The sequence below is a fragment of the Diabrotica virgifera genome, chromosome 6, assembly GCF_917563875.1.
Source record: "Diabrotica virgifera virgifera chromosome 6, PGI_DIABVI_V3a".
Lineage (NCBI taxonomy): Eukaryota > Metazoa > Arthropoda > Insecta > Coleoptera > Chrysomelidae > Diabrotica > Diabrotica virgifera.
The window spans coordinates 21,264,899-21,287,726 of record NC_065448.1 but is presented as its reverse complement, the minus strand read 5'-3'; the positions used below and the strand labels follow the sequence as shown (position 1 = coordinate 21,287,726).

General features: G+C 30.5%; 2 protein-coding genes across 2 annotated transcripts in view; one reads left to right on the top strand and one right to left on the bottom strand.

The window, feature by feature from the left end:
- LOC114331548 (oxysterol-binding protein-related protein 3-like) overlaps window positions 1-12,375 on the bottom strand; it is a 202,442-nt gene extending 190,067 nt beyond the window's left edge. Inside the window, exon 1 of the mRNA XM_028281150.2 lies at window positions 12,117-12,375. The gene's annotated coding sequence lies outside the window, so the exon portion shown is untranslated. The remainder of the gene's footprint in view (window positions 1-12,116) is intronic.
- Window positions 12,376-17,482: 5,107 nt separating this feature from the next.
- Window positions 17,483-22,828, top strand: part of LOC114331575 (E3 ubiquitin-protein ligase AMFR) — a 141,930-nt gene continuing 136,584 nt past the window's right edge. Inside the window, exon 1 of the mRNA XM_028281180.2 lies at window positions 17,483-18,045. Coding sequence (XP_028136981.1) covers window positions 17,794-18,045 — 252 coding nt within the window. The 5' untranslated portion in view covers window positions 17,483-17,793. The remainder of the gene's footprint in view (window positions 18,046-22,828) is intronic.

Here is a 22,828-nt window from a genome sequence, read left to right as displayed (position 1 = left end):
ATTTTGATGATTTTTCATATTTAACTCGCTGTCTCTTTGGCCGCTGTATATGTTTCCTGTTGAAAATTTTACTGTATTATCTTTGAAGTATTTAGATAACAATAAGATTTTTCTGAAATGTTTAAAAAAATTAAAAGAGGAGTTGTTAATTTTTAAACATTTTGTCGTCGGATGTCGTTAGTTTCATGTTTACTTAAAAAAGTTGAGTGACAAACTTTTCAGCATATGATTTTGAACAACACAGCATCAAAACATAAGTCATGAAGAAGTTTTCTGGAAAATTTCAAGTAAAAATATGCAATAGGAAAAAAGTTATGTGACTATATAGACGAGTGGCACTCCCCCCAAAAACGCATATTTCTCGAGATACTGACCACGGTATGTTGAATGGCTAATTTTTGTCATACTTTATGTTTGATGGCGCTAAAGACGAAAATGAGGTTTATTTTGAATTTTATGTGGGGTAACATTGTCAAAATCGCATTTTTAATGTCTATTAAGCCAGATCATCCATTTCATAAGTCCATATTTGGAATAGTTTCATATTTTTTGCTAATTTTGTGCTAATTTATTACCACAAAAACAAATTTTTTGCTCCACCCCTAACCGAGAAACAATGGTTGATGTAGCTTAATATTATGTCACATCATCGATAGCCATATCTCGCGAACCTAAAGAGCTAGAAAATCGTACGACGCGGCATATTTTTTTGCTAATTTATTGCTGTCGATCTGCATATGCAACATACCCCAAAACCACCCCTGCTTCCCTTACAGCTAAACAACACCCCCAAAAAACAACGAAAAATCTTGAAAAATGATTTTTGTGATATAGTTGACGGTTGATATTTAATTGCTAATTTTTTGCTGTCATTAGCCGTAAAAAACAAATTTTTTGCTCCACCCCTAACCGAGAAACAATGGTTGATGTAGCTTAATATTATGTCACATCATCGATAGCCATATCTCGCGAACCTAAAGAGCTAGAAAATCGTACGACGCGGCATATTTTTTTGCTAATTTATTGCTGTTGATCTGCATATGCAACTGAAGTTGGATATAACACCTGAATAGAGAATAGTTATATGCATTCAATTTGATTTATTATTACAAAATCGTTTATCTCCAGCAGCCAAATGAATTTATTAAAATGCTGTTGGGCTGTACTATCTAAACAAGAGTGAGCTTCCATAGCACAACAAATTGGGGGTTTACCAAATTTTAGTTTTCTTGGTTAAATGACATTTTGAGTGTACATTAGTATGATTGAGTATATAAATAGTCATAAATAAGAATTAAAAAAAAAACTAATACTTCATCGATTTATAAGATTAAGTCCACAGCCGTATTTTGATCCAAGAAAAACGAAGTTTACAGAAACGAAAAATGCAAACGATTTAAGACGGCAAAAATTTAGGATTTTTAATTATTTATTAAAAGTGCTCTTCAGATGTAAGGGTAGCAGGGGACGTTTTGGGGTATGTTGTCGTACAATTTTCTAGCTCTTTTGGTTCGTAAGATATGGCTATCGATGATGTGACATAATATTAAGCTACATCAACCATTGTTTCTCGGTTAGGGGTGGAGCAAAAAATTTGTTTTTTACGGCTAATGACAGCAAAAAATTAGCAATTAAATATCAACCGTCAACTATATCACAAAAATCATTTTTCAAGATTTTTCGTTGTTTTTTGGGGGTGTTGTTTAGCTGTAAGGGAAGCAGGGGTGGTTTTGGGGTATGTTGCATATGCAGATCGACAGCAATAAATTAGCAAAAAAATATGCCGCGTCGTAAGATTTTCTAGCTCTTTAGGTTCGCGAGATATGGCTATCGATGATGTGACATAATATTAAGCTACATCAACCATTGTTTCTCGGTTAGGGGTGGAGCAAAAAATTTGTTTTTCACGGCTAATGACAGCAAAAAATTAGCAATTAAATATCAACCGTCAACTAAATCACAAAAATCATTTTTCAAGATTTTTCGTTGTTTTTTGGGGGTGTTGTTTAGCTGTAAGGGAAGCAGGGGTGGTTTTGGGGTATGTTGCATATGCAGATCGACAGCAATAATTTAGCAAAAAAATATGCCGCGTCGTACGATTTTCTAGCTCTTTAGGTTCGCGAGATATGGCTATCGATGATGTGACATAATATTAAGCTACATCAACCATTGTTTCTCGGTTAGGGGTGGAGCAAAAAATTTGTTTTTGTGGTAATAAATTAGCAAAAAATTAGCAAAAAAATATGAAACTATTCCAAGTATGGACTTATGAAATGGATGATCTGGCTTAATAGACTACTTTACCCTAAAAATAAAAAAATTAAATCACCTTTTTTTGCTTTTACCTATCTCGCTACAAATCTGTTCCATTTTAATATTTTTTTCTGAAATTTTTAAAGTATATATCTCTCACACTTCTGAAGACAATGGGACCTGTTTTAATCGTTCAGTCTTATTATGATACAAGAATTTTTTAAAGTAAAAGGCGCAGATGCCTGAATTGCAAAGTTGAATTGCAAAAGTTGAGTGATAAAATTTGAAATTTAACTTTTAAATCAAGTTTATGTTAAAATATAGAGTACAAAGAATAAAACGTTTTATAGAAAGAAAATGGTGCAACTTTTAATTTTAAGAAAAACGTGATTTTTTTTTTTTTATTTTTAGGGTAAAATTGCGATTTTGACAATGTTCCCCCACTTACTTAAAATTCAAAATAACCCCCATTTTCGTTTTCAGCACCATCAAAAACATTAAGTATGACCAAAATTAGCCATTTACCACACTGTGGTCAGTATCTCGAGAAATAAGCGTTTTTTGGGGGAGTCCCACTGGTCTATAAAGTCACATAACTTTTTTCCTATTGCATATTTTGACTTAAAATCCAGAAAGCTTCTTCATGAGTTATGTTGTAATAATATGTTGGTTAAAATTACAAACTAAAAAGTTTGTCACTCAACTTTTTTAAGTAAACATAAAACTAACGAAATCTGACGGCAAAATGTTTAAAAATTAACAACTCCTCTTTTAACCTTTTTAAACATTTCGGACTAATCTCATTGTTATTTAAATACTTCAAAGATGATACAGTAAAATTTTTAAAAGGAAATATCTACAGTGATCAAAGATACAGCGAGTTAAATTTGAAAAATCATCAAAATTTACTTCTCACATTTTTGCATAAAATTTGATTTTTGAACATGTTCCAACAATTTTAGATAAAAATAGACTTCATATTCTGATTCACCGATCTCGAAAACATAAAGAATGACCAACATTGGTCATTCACCTGAAAGTTGATTTTCATGGTCGGTATATCGTCATTTTAGGGGTTGCTGCCTCTCGCCTACAGGCACTACCACGTGCTGGCGCAGCACTGTTGGTAGCCCTTCATCTGAATGCAACACATATTAGTCAGCCAATGTATGTTGCTGTATTTGTTCTTTGAAAGGGGATTGAAAAGATGCAGTAGGTGCACCAGTAGGAGATTGATAATTAGACTTTTTCAAATTTAGGGAAAATTTATTTCTGTCCTTTTTTGAACAAAGTACTAAACGAAAGAATAGTGCCATCATTTTTAAAGAACAGTTTCCAAAAATGTGCATTAGGTCGCTGTTGTGTTGCCAAGGTTGGTGCTGTTATGTTTCTGGACACTGCACTAATGGTACAAAGTGAGGCTACTTATTACTATTATTTTATGTATAGTAAAATCACCAGATTAAAAGGTATATATAATAAGAAGTGAGTCATAGGGTCTATTGAATAAAAAGAAGTATTTGCTTTTACTTACAAATATTTAAGTATTTACTTAATAGTAATTGAATAAAGTCATTTCTTTAATGATTTGTTCAATTACTATTAAGTCAATACTTAAATACGAGGAAGTAAAAGCAAATAGTTTTTTTTATTCAATAGACCCGTAGTCACAAAAACTCTTAGTAGTCACAAAAACTACCTTGATCAATTAATATATTACCCAACAACTCACAAAAATCTTCATCCTGAATTAAGGATTGAGAATACAATATCCAATACACTTGAAAATTTAACTTTATAAACTGCTGTTACTAATATAAAGTTTGAGAGACTTGTTGTGTGGTCAGTTTTCTCTTCTTTTCATACAACTTCAAAACTAAAAACTTATCTGGATCATATTATTGTAAACTCAATATTGTACTAAAAGGGGCTGAAATAAAGGGGATATCTTGAGTTATCAGTTTCTCATAAAGTGATTTAAGAAAAATAAAACTCTCACAACTGTCACAACAGATTTCCTGGCAATATTTTATAATGAATTAAAAAGTGAGATGAACATCATATCTCATATCAACTTATCTATCAATAAAACTTTTTTTAATACTGTTGATAAATATGTTTTGAAACGAATTTTCCCTAAAATAAATAAAAACTCAACACTGGCAAATACAGTATCCTTGTGTAATACATTTAAATGTTTTAGAAAATATCCACAAGTAAATGCCAATTTAATAGTTATTTATGATATAAGTGTTAAACGTACACGTTTAAGGCACGCATGTGAAAGTTTGCAGAATGAGCGATAGCGAGTTCTGCAATTCACATGAGTGCCTTAAAAATGTACTTTTTAACACGCATATCATACAATATTTTTTCTACAAACGCAATTACAGGACAATATCTACAAAAACTTTTACTTGAACGTGACTGACATTCCATTTTTATATTTTTTTGACATTACATCAAAATTGTCTATACGGTCAATACGAACTGCAGTGCCTTAAAAATATTTTAAAACACTAGTGCCTTAAACTAACATTTTTAACGCACGTATGGAGTGCTAAAAATTGCATTTTTAACACGGTTGTAGAAAAAAGCTATTTAAGCATTCAAATGAATTTGACATGGGTTTGTTTGATGGTCAAAGTTATTTGGTGATCTGAACACAGTCAAGAATATATAATTAGATTTTTAACAATCATGACCAGATTGAATTTATTTATAAAAAAAGCTTGACTAATTACAAGGACTTTGAGTTTTAGAACAGCTCCAGGAATGCATTGAATATGAATATACAGGGTGCGCCAAACCTCTGGTTTTCTTTGATTAGGGCTAAATTATGGGATATACAAAAAATGTTTTTAACAAAATTAATGTATATCGAAGCCGTCTATAATTTAAAATTATTTTTGATTATACAGGGTGAGTCAGAACGACGGTACGAACCAAAGTTATGTTTTTTTAAATGAAACACCCTATATATTAAATCATTTTTAAATATATTTTTTTAAAATATTAAGAATTTATATAAGGTATTATAGGCCTAAAGTTAACAGTTTTCGAAATATGTACACTTTTATTGAGAAAAATGGTAATATTCAAAGGGCTGTGAATTAGGCTGTCAAGGTAATAAAAATGTAAATGATATGTCAAAGCTTTTTTAGTATACTGTTATTTTTAAATAAATTAACATATTTGACATATAGCCATAAAATATACAGTGTGATCACTATTTGCAAATACAACATTTTCTCATTTTTTTTAAATGGGACACCCTGTATATTAGTATTGCCTTTTGTAGTAAATATTACAACCTTTCTTTTGGTATAAGGTTGTATGTACCTAGCATGTTTCGTTTTGTAGATATTTAAAAAAAAACTATAGATTTTACGTTTTTGCGAATTTTTTATTAAAAATTTTTTTTGCAAAAATAAATAATTATAATCTGGTTTTAGAAACATACATTAAAATATCAAATATGAAAATAAAAACGTAATTAAAGATTAAAATAAATCGTATACTAGTACAATTCAATTGATTTAATAACTTAAAATTATTTTCCAAAAAATATTTTACCATACTAATGAATGCATAAATTAGGTACTAAATTAAATAAACAACCAAATTTGATATCTACCCTAGTAATTTTTCTACCACAGCAACTTTCCTGTACCAAATTAATTGTTAGTTATATTGTATTTACGAGTAAGGTCAGTTAAACTTTTAATTTACCTTTTAAATTTACTTACATTTTGAGAACATGATAATACAGTAAAACCTCGATATAACGGACTAATTGGGGGGACAGGGTGTCCGTTAAAGGCGAAAGTCCGTTATATAAAAATAGGTTTAAAATAAATCAACAAACTTTTTTTTAAGTTTTGATTGCACTTTTGATGTTTGTACTGTTTTTTTTATAATTAGAAATGTGTCCGCATTATGCTATAATAAAAAGTTTATTGAAATTCTTTGTAAAATACAGAGACATTTTTAATTTTTTTCACATTTGACCGGATTATCTTGTCTGTTATATCCGAAGTCCGTTAAATAGAGGTCCGTTATATCGAGGTTTTACTGTAATTATAAAGTATGCTTTGAAACAAATGAATGTTAAATGTATTAGCCAAATTATTTATTAATATAAATAGTATTAACTGGTGTCACAATAGATGGTAATACTTTTGTAGTTGAAATTTTTGTAACAATTTTTTATATTTTAAATTTTAATTTTTCAACCGGACAATTGATGGATATGACATTTGTTTTGGGCGAAACCATTAGAAATTATTACCAGCTTTTGTGACACGACTACATAGATACTATTTACTTCATAATATACTTCTATAACGTTCATTTGTTTCAAAGCATACTTTATACGTTCTCAAGATGTAGGTAAATTAAAAAGTTATTAACTGATCTTACTCATAAATACACTTTATAACAAAATTGGGTACAATAAAATTACTAGGGTAGAAAAATTTCTAGGGTAGATTTTAAAATTGGTTGTTAAATTTAATAATTAATTTATCCATATTAATTACTTATTAGTATGGTAAAATATTGTTTGTAACATAATTTTAAAGTTATTAAATTCAATTAAGTTGCACTTGCATACGTTTTATTTTAATCTTTAATTACGTTTTTATTTTCATCTTTGATATTTTAGTGTATGTTTCTAAAATCAGATTATAACTTTTTTTGCAAAAAAATTTATATAAAATTATCGTGGATATAAAATATCCGCGAAACGTAAAATCTATAGTTCTTTTTTAAATATATACAAAACCAAACATGCTATGTACATACAACCTTATACCAAAAGAAAGGTTGTAATATTTACTACAAAGTCCCATTTTACGACAATGTTAACATTATGTCACATATCTTTGTATCCAAAATACTTAGAGATAGAGACCTATTTTTTTTCTTAATTTGAAACTAGATGCATTATTTAGTTCCGCGTAGATTTTTGTAAAGTTAGAGTAAAAAACATTTATTTTAAAAATTGTTAAAATACTTTTACAAATAAACCCAAAAAAGTGTACGATTTTGTTTTTTATTTTACTTGTTTTTTTACATTGTTCAATAAAACTTTACCAGGAACTTGATATTATATTATCTATCTACAAGTACTGTAAAAATTTAGACCTTCTATCATCTAAGGATCCAGAGATATTTGATATCAAAAGTTAAAAAACCTAGTATTCAGGAAATCGCCCAAGCAGATTTTATGCATGCAAGCAGAACCAGTCACGAAAACTGTCAATAGTGGAGTGCAGACGTTCAAAAAACAAATAATTTTGTAACCATCAATATTTCCTACTATAATGTGTTATATATTGTTGGAGAGAGAAGATTTCAGAAAATAATTTTAACCATAACTCAAAAAAACATAAAAAATTCAATTTTCAGACAATGGCTGCCCTTAATTAACCGACACTTTGCATAAGAAAATCTAACAAAAGCAAATAACAGAAAAATATGGGGAAATATAAAAGAATCCATTTTGATTTCAGCTGAAGAGGTACTAAGACAGAGGAAACTAAAAAGAAGGAAAAAATAGTGTGATATAGAATGTGAAGTCAAAATCAAACAGAAAAACCAATCAAGAAATAAATGGATATCAACTAAACAAGAACATTATCGAAAAAAAAAGAAAGTAGCAGACCAACATTGCAAAATGTAAAAACCAAGCTGAAGATGAAAGGATTGTTAAAGGACCTAGAAGAGAATAGTAACTCGTAGTAGAGCTAAACTATTTGGGTACCTGTAAGCTCAATAAAGGAAAGGCAGACCAGTGGTTAAAATTGACAATTGGATCATGAGAAACACACTTTACAGGGGCGGAGGTAAATTCCTCACCAACCAGTAAAACCATATAATCCGACAGGTATTTTCCTCACCAAGTTTAAGGGTTCATATTAATCCGGTAGGTATTTTCCTCACCAACTCATTCAGGTAATAAAATAAAAAATGTAGATGTAATTTAAGAATGATTATTATGAAAGCATCCGAAATCCGAATAAAAGACATTCATTTCCTTACGTTGTAATAATAGTTTATAATATAGATAATGTGCAAAACGTATAACTTATTATTTATTATTTACTATAATAAGAAACACACTTTACAAAATCCATTATAGTTATTTGATTAGACTGATAAGTTATTATAGTTATTAAGGTACCAAGGGTTTTTATAAGGATAATAACGCTTGAGGTCAATAGTGTATAGACCGAGGGCCTTCGGCCCGAGGTATATACGTTGACCGAAAGCGTTATTATTTTATTATTATAATACCCGTGATGCCTTCAACGTTTAATGTCTGACTAAATTATTCTTTATATGCAAAAAATTTGAATGAATTTTGTATTAATTAGTTTTCAAATAAGTGCATCAAAAGTTTCAAATAAATAGTCGTAACGTAATTGTGGTAGTGGTAACCATAGTTTTACTTAGAATTTTATTTGTCAACTTGACAGTATTTAAATCGTTATTTAAATTTAATAGGCCCTAGGGCGTTATTTTTCTATAACACCTCCTTGGGCGTTATATCGTAAGAATTCGAAATAATGCCATTATTTGTCAAATAATAGATCAGTCGTATATAAATTTTCTACATTTTTCTCAGCTTACTTGCAGACTGCAGTAATAAAAAAATTTAATTTTCTAGTTTTCATGATATAACACAAAACAATCTGATACGTCTTCCGGTTTTATATAATGTAAGGCCAAAAGTATGTTTGAGCCTACTTCAGAATCCTTTGTATATTTTGATGTTAAATCAAGAGACTGAATTTTCTATACCAAGTTTGGTGTACTTAGGTGAAATCTTCAATCATGTATTTCAGTGTTTGAACACATTTGAATGATTGCATTATGTATAAATATAGCCTTTTCAAAATCTACAAAAACTTTACTAGGATTAAACTCAATTTGGAGAGCTTTAAAAATTTCTGATTTTAACAAATAGAAAAGATTGTTTTAAGTGTCTGTTTTTTTTTGTTTGACAGTAAACAGTATAATAAAGAAATATAATGCCCATTAATTGGCCCATGAATAGTGAATAATTGCAAATAATATGTGGTACGGTAATTGTGCCATACATATAATATACGAGAGGGGCAAAATTATGGAATAAATTAATTTTCTCTAAAACAGACGATTTTGGAGACAAACCCCGAAACAGGTTGATTTTTATTTTTAAATTACAATTTTTTGGCCTATATTTCCATAGTAGTAACGTCTTCTAACTGTGCGTGATCACGTAGTCAATGATTTTTTTAAATGGGAATAGGGGTCGTGTTGTAGCTTATTTGAAAGGGTGTTATATTCTCTATTCAGTAATATAAACATTAACGTAATTATTGATTGATTGATTGATTGATGACGTCACTAATATGAAATATAGATATGCCAAAAAATTGTGATTTAAAAATAAAAATCGACGTGGTTCGGGATTTTTTGTCCAAAATCGTCCATTTTAGAGAAAATGAATATATTCCATAATTTTGACCCTCTGTACAACTTTCAATGTGGCTAAAAATCTTATATTTGTTTCACATTCACAACTAAATACAGTTATCTTACTTTTGACACAGTTTATAAAGAGACAATTTTCCTCCTTGGTTGTTTTTTGAGCACAGCTCTTCACAAATTCTTGAACCTCATCAATATTGGAAGGAAGTCCACCAGGCATCATTTTCGTCAATAATTATATATATTTTTTCTTATGTAACATACATCAATCCTAGTAATTGTTTCAGGCAAATTAGCTGCAAGCTCTTGGCGAATGATTTTTGGCGGTTTTTCAGTATATTCTCTTCGCCTTTACGTTTACAAGAGTTAGAAACAATTTTTCGATCTATGTTCTGCAGATCTGGTTCATGATTATGTTGTAGGCTACTTCTAGTTATTGTAAAATTTGCCCCAATAGTATTCAATTTCGCACTAAAAGTTATTTTATTGCCTCCAGAACACTTCTTCACTTTCTAAAACTTTCACTTTATAAAAAATAAAATTTTCAAATACCGCGATTACTTTCTATTAAACATGCCATTTTTGTCAAAATTCCAATTATGACTAAAAATAAAATACTATAAAATTAATTAATTAATTATTATGGGTACCTACTGTAATTTTATAGTAGATAAATAATTCCCTTGAATGCCTTTTAGTCAGGAGCGTCATTTGATAGGGGGCAGGGGGGGCATTTGCCCCCCCCCTAACCCTGAAAATTACTGAAATTTACAAGAAATAGATCAATTTTGTATTATGTTTGCATATAAATGTATTGTATATATAATGCTTGCCCCCCCCCTATCAAAATTTCAAATGACGCTCCTGCTTTTAGTAAAATCTACCTGAAACAACCATTTCAGTTTTGGTGAGGAAAATACCTGTGAGATTATCACATACCCTTCCAAACTCAGGTATTAAGATTATTTTGGTGAGGAAATTACACCCGCCGCTTTACAGAACTGTATAAATGCAAAGAAAGCTCTGAAGAGGATGAATGTGCAATGGAAGACATGAGAGATAATGCAATAGGGATACAGTGGAACCTCAATAAGTCAGATTGATTGGGACCGCGGCCGATCCGGGTTATCAGAAATCCGGGTTAGCCAGAGAATATGTTAAAAATTAATAAAATACTGTATACTTACAGGTAGGTACACTCTATTATAATTGTGAAATGTGAAATACATATGGACAATACATCTAAATTATGTACAGTTGTACCCAGTATTGTTCATTTCTTGGTAAAAAACTCAGTCAAACTGAAAAAATGTTTGTTTTGTCTGATGGAAATCGGTCTAGGTTAGCCGAAATTCTGGGTTATCAGAGGCGGACTTATCAGGGTTTCACTGTACTAACATGATGAATATTTCCACATCATTAAAGAAAGTGAAACAGAAAAAAAACACCTGGCCCAGATGAAGTTACTAATATGAGAGACTTAGTATGTGGTCAGTTGCTCTCTTCTTTACATACCACTTCAAACTAAATACTTTATATTGATCAGATTGTAAATTCAATGTTGTATTAAGTAAAAGAGGCTAAAATGAAGGGGCTATTTTGAGTTAGTAGTCTTAAATAATATATAATAATAAAGCAGTGATAAACTGGTTTAGAAAAAATAAAACTCTCATAACTGCCACAAAAGATTTCCTGGCAATATTTAAATTAAATTAAACTAAATATTTTATAATGAATGAAAAATTGAGATAAAGATGATATCTTGTGTTTAACATATCAACTTTATCTATCAATAAACCTTTTTTTAACAGGTACCTACTGTTGATAAATATGTTTTGAAACAAATTTTCCCTAAAATAAACTTAAACTCAATATAAATAAACTCAAAACTCTCAAATATAGTGTCCTTGTGTAATACTTTTAAATGTTTTTGAAAATGTCCACAAGTAAATGCCAATTTAAAAGTTATTTAAGCATTCAAATGGATTTGGCATGGGTTTGTTTGATGGTCAAAGTTATTTGGTGATCTGAACACAGTCAAGAATATATAATTAGTTTTTTTAACAATCATGGTCAGATTGAATTTATTTATAAAAAAAGCTTGACTAATTCCAAGGACTTTGAGATTCAGAACAGCTTCAGGAATGCACTGAATATGAATATTATATATTAATTGAGTAATGGGTTATAAATGTAAATATTTTTTCTTTAGTTTGTTCCTTATTCTTTGGAACAATTTGGGTTAAACATTAGTAATGATTTTTTCTCAAGGTTATCAAATTAGGTACTTTTCTAATTCTTATGAATTATAAGCTGTCTTTCTTTTATTTAAATTGTATATTACTCTAAAGAATAAGTAAATATAGATAAAAAATTTGTCTTACTTGTAAATTGACGGTAATCACTGGAATATCCTTAAATTTTACACAGTCCCATACATTTGAAAGTAACTCACTATAAGTTTATGTTTTTAAAAGGTATAACTAGTTTAATTAACCGGCACTTTGCATTTTATATTAGTTACAATTCATTTCACTTTACCTATTACACGGTCACTGTAATTTACTGACTGATTCTGTTGATTATAACATTATTTCTCGTACCAAATTATTAGTTGATTTTTGTTTTTATTTGACAAATGTCACTATGTCACCGTTCTTTCAAATGTGACAGTTTCTGTCTTCGTTGTGAGTTGAGTTCATCTTGATCCTTTCTCATATATGCAAGCAGCCAGCTGTACACGAGTGTTGAATTAACCAACACATTTTTTCATATTGATTTTAGAACTCATTCCAGGGCCGCATTATGCTAGTATATAATTTTAAATCTATGATTTACTATTTATACATTTATTTATAAATATCATAATTTTGCATTTGTGAGAGTTAATTTTCGTCTAATGTAATTTAGATGGAGCAAAAATGTAAGAAATAAAAAACGTCTAAAAATTAAGCGTCAGGTTCCAAGGTGCTGTTATTATATACTTTGTTACAAGTAAAGGCTGATCAAAAGCCTTTACTTTATTTTACTTCTTATTAACTTGTTAAAGGCTGTAAGACACTATGCATTTTCTTGTATCATTTCTAATATCGTTTCTGATATTAGAAAGTTATATACATTTTCTTGTATCGTTTCTTGTAAGTACATTTTTGTGCCCTGTATGACACTATGCAGGTTCTTGTATCGAAAATTGTATGTAATTCGGCACGTGATTGGTCGAAATTTTGTTTGCCACCCTGTGTCAAGTTACATTGGTAGTACTGCGTCTACAGCTGATTTTAAGAATTTTATAAAATTTATAAACTTTTAAAAACTTTATAATTTTAAAATTTTAATGTTAACCAGAATTTTAACGTTGACTGTTTGAGGTTGATTATTTGTGTTTTTATTTTATTTTGATATTTCTGCTAAAATATTTGCATTAGAATTATCTTCAGTTTGATCTAGGAACTATTGTATTTTTCTTTAGCCAAAAGTTATAGTTTGAGCTTTACTAGGAGCTAAATATATGGTTATTAGTAGAACAGTAGTCCATATATTAGTATCAATAAAAGATTTATAAATAATACCTACAAAAACACAAATAAATTCATCAAGATAAATTATATGACCCAATTTTCAGCCGCCATTATGACATTTAGATGTTTTACCAGCAGGTTTTATACAAGTTCTTGTACAAGAATCTGTGTCTGACACAAATTCTTGTATCGTTTTTGATATCGTTTCTTATATCTGTGTATGACACTATGCATTTTTTTGACATATAATAAACGATATCAGAAATGATACAAGAAAATAGCCTTTGAGGCTATATGACACTATGCATTTTCTTGTATCATTTCTAATATCGTTTCTGATATTAGAAAGTTATAAACATTTTCTTGTATCGTTTCTTGTACGTACATTTGCGCCCTGTATGACACTATGCAAGTTCTTGTATCGAAAATTGTATGTAATTCGGCACGCGATTGGTCGAAATTTTTACCACCCTGTGTCACGTCACATTGGTATGGTCATATATGGTAGTACTGCGTCTACAGCTGATTTTAAGGATTTTATAAACTTTTAAAAACTTATAAATTTAAAATTTTAATGTTAACCAGAATTTTCACGTTGACTGTTTGAGGTTGATTATTTGTGTGTTTATTTTGTTTTGATATTTCTGCTAAAATATTTGCATTAGAATTTTCTTCAGTTTGGTCCAAATTAGGAACTATTGTATTTTCCTCTATTAAAAAAATTATGCAACACAATAAAAGCCAAAGTTATAGTTTGAGCTTTACTATAGGAGCTAAATATATGGTTATTAGTAGAACAGTAGTCCATATATTAAGTAGTACCTATCAATAAAAGATTTATAAACAATACCTACAAAAACACAAATAAATTCATCAAGACATAAATCATATGATCCCATTTTCAGCCGCCATTATGACATTTAGATGTTTTACCAGCAGGTTTTACGTTTTTGCTCTTTGCGCAGAAATTGGCGCAGTTCTTGTACAAGGATCTGTGTCTGACACAAACTCTTGTATCGTTTCTGATATCGTTTCTTGTATCTGTGTATGCAGGCCGCGTCTCACCATCCAATAATTTGATCAAACAGTTTGAGCAAACTCCGGAAGTACGTCAAAGTGACGTCACAATTGCAGTTTTTTTGAAATTCTAAAAATCTGTGCTCTCACTATCAGTCTAGTTTGATGAAATTTTTTGTATTGAGTTGTCTAACTTGTTTGTACTTTATTACAAGTACAAACAAGTTAGACAACTCAATACAAAAAATTTCATCAAACTAGACTGGAGGCCGCGTCTCACCATCAAATAATTTGATCAAACAGTTTGAGCAAACTCCGGAAGTACGTCAAAGTGACGTCACAATTACAGTTTTTTTGAAATTCTAAAAATCTGTGCTCTCACTATCAGTCTAGTTTGATCAAATTTTTTGTATTGAGTTGTCTAACTTGTTTGTACTTTATTTAAAATTAAAATTTTTCATTATGATATACAATGAACACTCAGGATGTGACGTCACTAACTGTCACTTTCAGTTTGCTCAAACCAGTTTGATCAAATTATTTGATGGTGGGACGCGGCCTTGATAGTGAGAGCACAGATTTTTAGAATTTCAAAAGGACTGCAATTGTGACGTCACTTTGACGTACTTCCGGAGTTTGCTCATATGCATTTTTTTGACATATCAGAAACGATATCAGAAATGATACAAGAAAATGCATAGTGTCAAGGCCTCGTCTCACCATCAAATAATTTGATCAAACAGTTTGAGCAAACTCCGGAAGTACGTCAAAGTGACGTCACAATTGCAGTTTTTTGAAATTCTAAAAATCTGTGCTCTCACTATAGGCCGCGTCTCACCATCAAATAATTTGATAAAACAGTTTGAGCAAACTTGACGTACTTGAGGAAGTACGTCAAAGTGACGTCACAGTTGCAGTTTTTTTGAAATTCTAAAAATCTGTGCTCTCACTATCAGTCTAGTTTGATCAAATTTTTTGTATTGAGTTGTCTACTTGTTTGTACTTTATTTAAAATAAAAATTTTTCATTATTATCCACAATGAACACTCAGGATGTGACGTCACTAACTGTCACTTTCAGTTTGCTAAAACCAGTTTGATCAAATTATTTGATGGTGGGACGCGGCCTTTATACAGCCTCAGAACACAGATTCTTGTACAAGAACTGCGCCAATTTCTGCGCAAAGAGCAAAAACGTAAAACCTGCTAGTAAAACATCTAAATGTCATAATGGCGGATGAAAATGGGATCATATGATTTATGTCTTGATGAATTTATTTGTGTTTTTGTAGATATTATTATTGTTATTATTATTAATATTTTATTGATAAATACTTGAACTACTGTTCTACTAATAACCATATATTTAGCTCCTAGTAAAGTTCAAACTATAACTTTGACTTGGCTTTCATGTTGCAAAATTTTTTAATGAAGGAAAATACAATAAAGGCCGCGTCCCACCATCAAATAATTTTATCAAACTGGTTTGAACAAACTGAAAGTGACAGTTAGTGACGTCACATCCTGAGTGTTCATTGTGGATAATAATGAAAAATTGTAATTTTAAATAAAGTACAAACAAGTTAGACAACTCAATACAAAAAATTTGATCAAACTAGACTGATAGTGAGAGCACAGATTTTTAGAATTTCAAAAAAACTGCAATTGTGACGTCACTTTGACGTACTTCCAGAGTTTGCTCAAACTGTTTGATCAAATTATTTGATGGTGAGACGCGGCCTTAAGTGTTCCTAATTTAGATCAAACTGAAGATAATTCTAATGCAAATATTTTAGCACAAATATCAAAACAAAATAAAAACACAAATAATTAACCTCAAACAGTCAACGTAAAAATTCTGGTTAACATTAAAATGTTAAATTTATTCGCAAAATTAAATTCCAACAGAGGGCGCTCAATTCAGGGGGGAAAACAATTCATTTTGTCATTTGAATTCACAGTTCTAAATCGTTAAATTAAAATCATTTACAGGAGTGTTTTGCCAAAGTAACCACTAAGTTTTGCAACTAAGATATCTTATAAGTTAAAGACGACTCAAAATTATGTTTAATCTGTATGCATTCATTAAAATTTGATACTAACTACTGATTTGTTTTTACCTTTTTTTTCATAAAAAAATCTGGCCCCCGAAAATCACACAGCGTTCTAAAAATTATTAATCTATCTTAGGATTTCTAATTTTGTTTTTAATTTAATTAATAGGTGCACTACAGTTTATTTTACACCGACAGATAACAATTTTTAATTAAATAAAAACTGGAAACTTGGAAACTAAGTAGGTGAATTTATTTTATAATAATTGTGTTCTGGAAATTACGAAGGGGTCGGGATATCTTTCATAACAATGTACATTCTATGTACATAATATATACTACATTTTATTCATTTATTTAATTTTGCAGTCGCTTAAACATTAAAAAATACTACGTTTAATACAAACGTTAAATTAACAAAATGTGTGATTTGGCATTGGTTAATTTAGGTCATTACGTAGAGTTAGAGTATAATAGGAATGAATACTGAGGAACACTACAATAGTTTTTTAAGTCGAAATTATTGTTAATTACAACATAAACTGACCGCAAATATGTACACAAGTTAATGGCAAAGTCAATGTTTTCCTTGAGTTGATGCTTTTCAATTTCGCCACCAGGCGTCGCCCACTTTGCGGTTCCTCGCCAATAAGTTTTTAAAAGTTTATAAATTTTATAAAATCCTTAAAATCAGCTGTAGACGCAGTACTACCATACTAATTACCAATGTAACGTGACACAGGGTGACAAACAAAATTTCGACCAATCACGTGCCGCATTACATACAATTTGAGAACTTGCAAGAGAGAGAATTTGTAATTTGAGAATTTGCAAGAACTTGCAATTCTTGCAATCTTGCATTCTTGCAATTTGAGAATTTGCAAGAACTTGCATAGTGTCATACAGGGCACAAATGTACGTACAAGAAACGATACAAGAAAATGTATATAACTTTCTAATATCAGAAACGATATTAGAAATGATATAAGAAAATGCATAGTGTCATACAGCCATAAAACAAACTAATTCCAAGATATATTTCCATATTTTCTTAATGGGGTCCTGTTGGATATTCTAAAATATGTTGGTTAAATCAACTGTCATGCAGATGACAACCTGACTGGAGGGGTTGGATTTGACAGTGACAGTGACATTACTCAACTGACAGCTAAAGATACTTGAGAAAATTCAGGAGCTTCATGTTACAAATTGTACTTCGTAGAAATACGTTGTCGTTCACTTTACAAAATCGGTACACAACTATCGCGGCCAGACAAACAATATCCACCTATTTAAAGCAAAGAAAACAATTAGTGTTGCCAAAATTAACGAATGTTTCACATAAACAAAATCGTGTTTGTATTTTCAGTGAAGAGTAAGTTACAATATGTCAAAGTCGTTTTCGGTAAATCAACAAAACAAATCGAAGTACATGAAATAAACATTATCCGAAATTGAATAAACAGTGTCACCATGCCAATGTTCCCGTTCGAAAGACTGCCTTTACCCAATTTAAAAATATACTCTTCTGTAAGTGTAGTGGCCCTCTCAGCATGCGTTTATTATGCTGTCCAAATTGTTAAAGAACCTTCGTGGAATTATACTCCAACGGTAGCGAAAAAAGATAGTGAACCCTGGAATGTTACTAATCCAGACCCTAGAACTGCAGGGCAGTTTGTCTCAGATGTTTTTACTGTTATGATAAGAGAACCAGTTTGTGTTTGGGTAAGTCTTTTGACATAAACCTACTACTGTTTTCATATTTTCCAATTTGCAAGGATTGCAGTGCAACTAGATACCTTTATATGCACATACCTACCTCCTTTTTTATAAAAAAAAATATAAAGGGCTTGTTTTATTTCCTTTAACCCTTAAACGCCCAACCTTTTTTAGGTTCCATGTACGCCCAAGGGTGGGTAAAAAATGTCCACCTCGAAAATAGCTAATATATTTATTGAGAGTTGTTGGAAATGGATTAAACTTAAGAATCATATGCTTAATAGACACAGCATCTTCTAAAATTTTAATATAAACAATTTACAAACTTTACAACAAAATTACAATGTACATCAAAATTAACATACCAGTAAAAGCCAGTAATTCAGATTTGTCGATTTTCTCTACATTCTTCCTTTCAGCCTCTTCATTGGCGGATAATTATGTGGATTATGTAATTATATGTCGATAATTATATGGATTATGTTCCTACCAACGAGAAATTAAATAGAAACCTTTAGTAACAAGTTTTACCAAGTGTGTACTTTTTATGCCCACCCATATTTAACTCAAGATATTACTTTTATTTTCAAAAATATCAGTAGAACCAATTTAACATTCGATAAAAGGCTGTCTTTTTAACAATAAATAATTTTTGGAAAATTTTTAAACACGTAATAAATCTGTTACAAGGGAATATGCATTAGGTGGACATTTTTTACCCACCCTTGGGCGTTTAAGGGTTAAATAACAGGTTGACTGCCAGACGGTCGTATATGACTGACAGTTCAATAAGTACTTCATGCCACGGCAGTCATATAGGACCGATATAAAATATGATATATTTCCTGTTTTGCCAGAGATCATGTAGAGAAGCGAATTTATTGCAGCATTCGACCACTGTGGCATACAGTCGTCACATATACATATCAGTTTTCATTTTGGCAGAATAGGGGAGAGGAATGGAAGTATTTCAGTTTGTTGCCAGATGCACTTTTTTAACGTGGCACCATGGACTTTTTTAAACATTTTTTATGGCAGTCAACCTGGTAAGGAGCTTATAGACAAATGGGAGATGTGTTGTTTAAACTATTATAGTAAAAATATATAAAATAAGATGGGTTGAATGCTCGAATATACTTACGAATTTTACAAATTAAAGACAGGTATCAAGCACAGTTCTTTATTAAATCTTGCTTTTCCTCAAAAAATAGGAATTTATCCAGCACATCCAGGGATATCATACAGTTATGCAAACAACAGATAGGTACTAGATAAAACTGCAAACAGTTGTTTAACACATTCTCTACCAAGCAACTCATATATTATGAGCCACATCGATTTTTCGCATGACCAGTGTCTCACCTGTGAGCTGGGGATCGTACTGCACATACTAGCAATTTGAATAGCTATGGTCTAGGAGGATGAAACTTACCCTTGGTAGCAAACATGTTAAATTATTGATTCTGGAGGCTATATCTGTGGTGCTAAGGCAAAACCGGATATGTCAAAAACGTGATTTTGCAGCAGATGAGTTTAAAAGTTCGCCATGTTGTTGTAATAGTGGACAATTCGGAAACCAATTTTATCATCTACTGGTTACATTAATGCGTTTAGCCATGTTGGGCTTTATCATCATATTCTTCATCGCTTAATGTACATATTGGCATTAAAAATCAAAAATGGATAATTTTTGACATATCAGGTTTTGCCTTAGTACCACAGATATAATGTGCAATGGGCAGTTGCCTGTTATGTTATTTGTCTAAATGCACATATGAATCAGTTAACATGTTGGATGTAGTGAGGTATAAACGTTGTGTCTCATGTTGTTTTTCAATAACAACTGTGTGACACACATTAGTTGTCTCTGTAGGAATTCTGCATTATAGCCACATGAGCTTTATTGTTGTCTCAGTCCTATATTTATAAGCGATAAGGGAATACAGGATCATGGCTGTAAATGTTTAAAAATATTATGGCAGTCATCGTGTAAGCAAACATTATTATTTATACCTTTAGGAATGAACCGTTTGTCATCAAAATATATTAGAATTTTTACTGATACATATGTATTATTAATTTTGTCATAATGTAGATTATTATATTAGATGTTGAAAGTTTCATAAGTATATGAATTAGGAAAACCCAGAGTGTTTTTTAAGTTCAAAATCCATACATATATTGGTATTTAAATGTATTTGGTCATTAGTTACTTAAGTTACCTGTTTTCCTGCAATTCTTGCACAATTTATCCATATTTATTTATTGAATTTTTGTATTTACCTTTTTAAGTAATTGGGTTATTAGAAATACAGAGTGGGCCAAAGAAAACAGTCCACCTCGATATTTGCCAGTATTTATTAGATTTTAAGGAAATGACGAAACAGGTCGATTTTTGATCTAAGTGGGGCACATTTTTACGGTACATACATCTGTCATTTGTCAGCCCCCTCCCTTCCACTTCCCACACCCCTTATTTTTGAATAGGGAATAGGAGTCATGTGCTAGCTAATTTGAAAGATTATTCAATTCTCTATTCAGTAATATAAACATTAACATAATTATTTATACAGGGTGTCCAAGAAAAAATATTTTAATTAAATTAATTGACACAAAAAGAAGAATGTATGTAATTTATTTAATTCAAAATACATTCTACTGCTGTCACAGATCAGATTTTTTTTTGATAAATAAACATTGCTTTTCACTTAATTTCAATCAAGCTGCCACTCATCTGCCTCTTGGTAGGTTGAATATTGAATGTAAGCAACAAACAATTTTTTTCTGTTTTCTGTCAGCAGTAGAATGTTTTTGAGTTAAATAAATTACATAGGTACATTCTTCTTTTTGTGTCAATTAATTTAATTCAAAATAATTTTTCTTGGACACCCTGTATCAATAATTATGCTAATGTTTATATTATTGAATAGAGAATTGAATAATCTTTCAAATTAGCTAGCACAAGACCCCTATTCCCTATTTAAAAATAAGGGGTGGGGAACTGTTTTCTTTGGCCTACACTGTATAAACGTTAAACAATATAATAACAGTCCCCCTTTATACCGCTATTGGAGTTTTGGGATTCTAGCAGTGTAGTCTGCTATATCTTTGGCCTACAGTATACAAGTAAAATAACAGGGCCAGTGCTACGCTTCAACTACCTTCATTACCCCTTGTTTTACACAATGTACTCATTTTATTCAGGTTGTGTCGACCTGGGGCCTGTAGATGTTTAAAAATATCTAGACATTCTCGCCAGCTCTGAGATTCGATCCTGGGTGTTTTGTGTAGAACTCAGAGACTCTACCACCTAAGCTATCTGGCCCTAAATTTTAAATAATAAAGAAAAAAATTTAAATTTGGATTTTCAAAGGCACATTATTAATGAAGTTTATTTATATTAAAAGGCAGTGACAGGCAGCTCTTGATATTTGAGTTTGATGAGCACAAAAACTAATCCAAAATTTTTTCATGCTAATTTGAAAATTTGGTATGTATTGTCTAAATAACGATCCTTATGTGGTATACAGTGATGAGCGCGCTAATAACTGGCAAAATAGCACAAGAGATGGAAACACATTAAATTGTGAGATAAAAAGAAATAAAACTAGTAGAGTTGTTAAATTTAGCAATAGTAACATCCCAATCTGCAGATATCCAGGCCAATAATCTGCAGATTGACTTATTTAAATACAGTTTGAGCCAACTAAAGAGGTACATATCTTGTATTACATAGTATTAGGTTTGTTTTACATGTTTTTGTTTTAATAGTTTAAAATTATTATTTTTTTAATAGCCTATGTATTAGTTATCTCAATGATCTAGATTCATTAAGTCTGATACAATTATAATTACTTTGAGTTTTTTTTAACTTGGATATATGTACCTAGTTATAAGATCTAACCTGTTTTAAAATTTAACTTATGTTTTTGTACTGTTAATGGGGGTTTCCCGTAAATAAATAAATAAATAAATATAAATTGACATTATATTGATTGTTTCTCACCTTTAGACGTATCGGAGGAGTATGTCAACTAAAACGGTCACTGTGACAGTGGCATTTCTCAAACTCGTCCAATACGTCTAAAGGTTGGAAAAAATCAATATAATGTCAATCTATAAGTTACTATCGCTAAATTTAACACCTCCACTATGTTCATCTCTTTTTATCTCACAACTTAATATGTTTTCCATCTTTTGCGTTATTTTTCCGGTTATTAGTGAGCTCATCACTGTATAACAATTTTTGATAAGCCAAAACCTTTCATTATTTTAGTTAGCTTCTTGTGTTTACTTATATAAAATAAAAAAATCAATTTAAAAACATAATCAGCTGTAAAATTGTACAAAGCAATAAATGTTTAATTAACATTTTCATTGTTATTGAAATGATTTATTTCATTGTATAGATAGTTCTGGTTTATTAACAATATGGCTATAACACTTCAAAAATACTGTTCATTAAAACAAAATATTGTAATTTCACATCATAAAAATAACACCAAATCCTTTAAGAACGTAGGCGCAAATATTTTAGGGTTATCCCTACTTTTTCTTTCTTTACACAGCAAATTATGTGTAGTAAAATTCTCACTGGTATGGAGGTGTAAACATTAGTTGACAATTACATTGTCATCAACTATCTTCAGTACCCCTTGTTTTACCCAATGCACTCATTTTATTCAGGTTGTGTCGACCTGGGGCCTGTAGATATTTAAGAATATCTAGACATTCTCGCCAGCTATGAGATTCGATCCCGGGTCTTTTGTGTAGAAGTCAGAGACTCTAC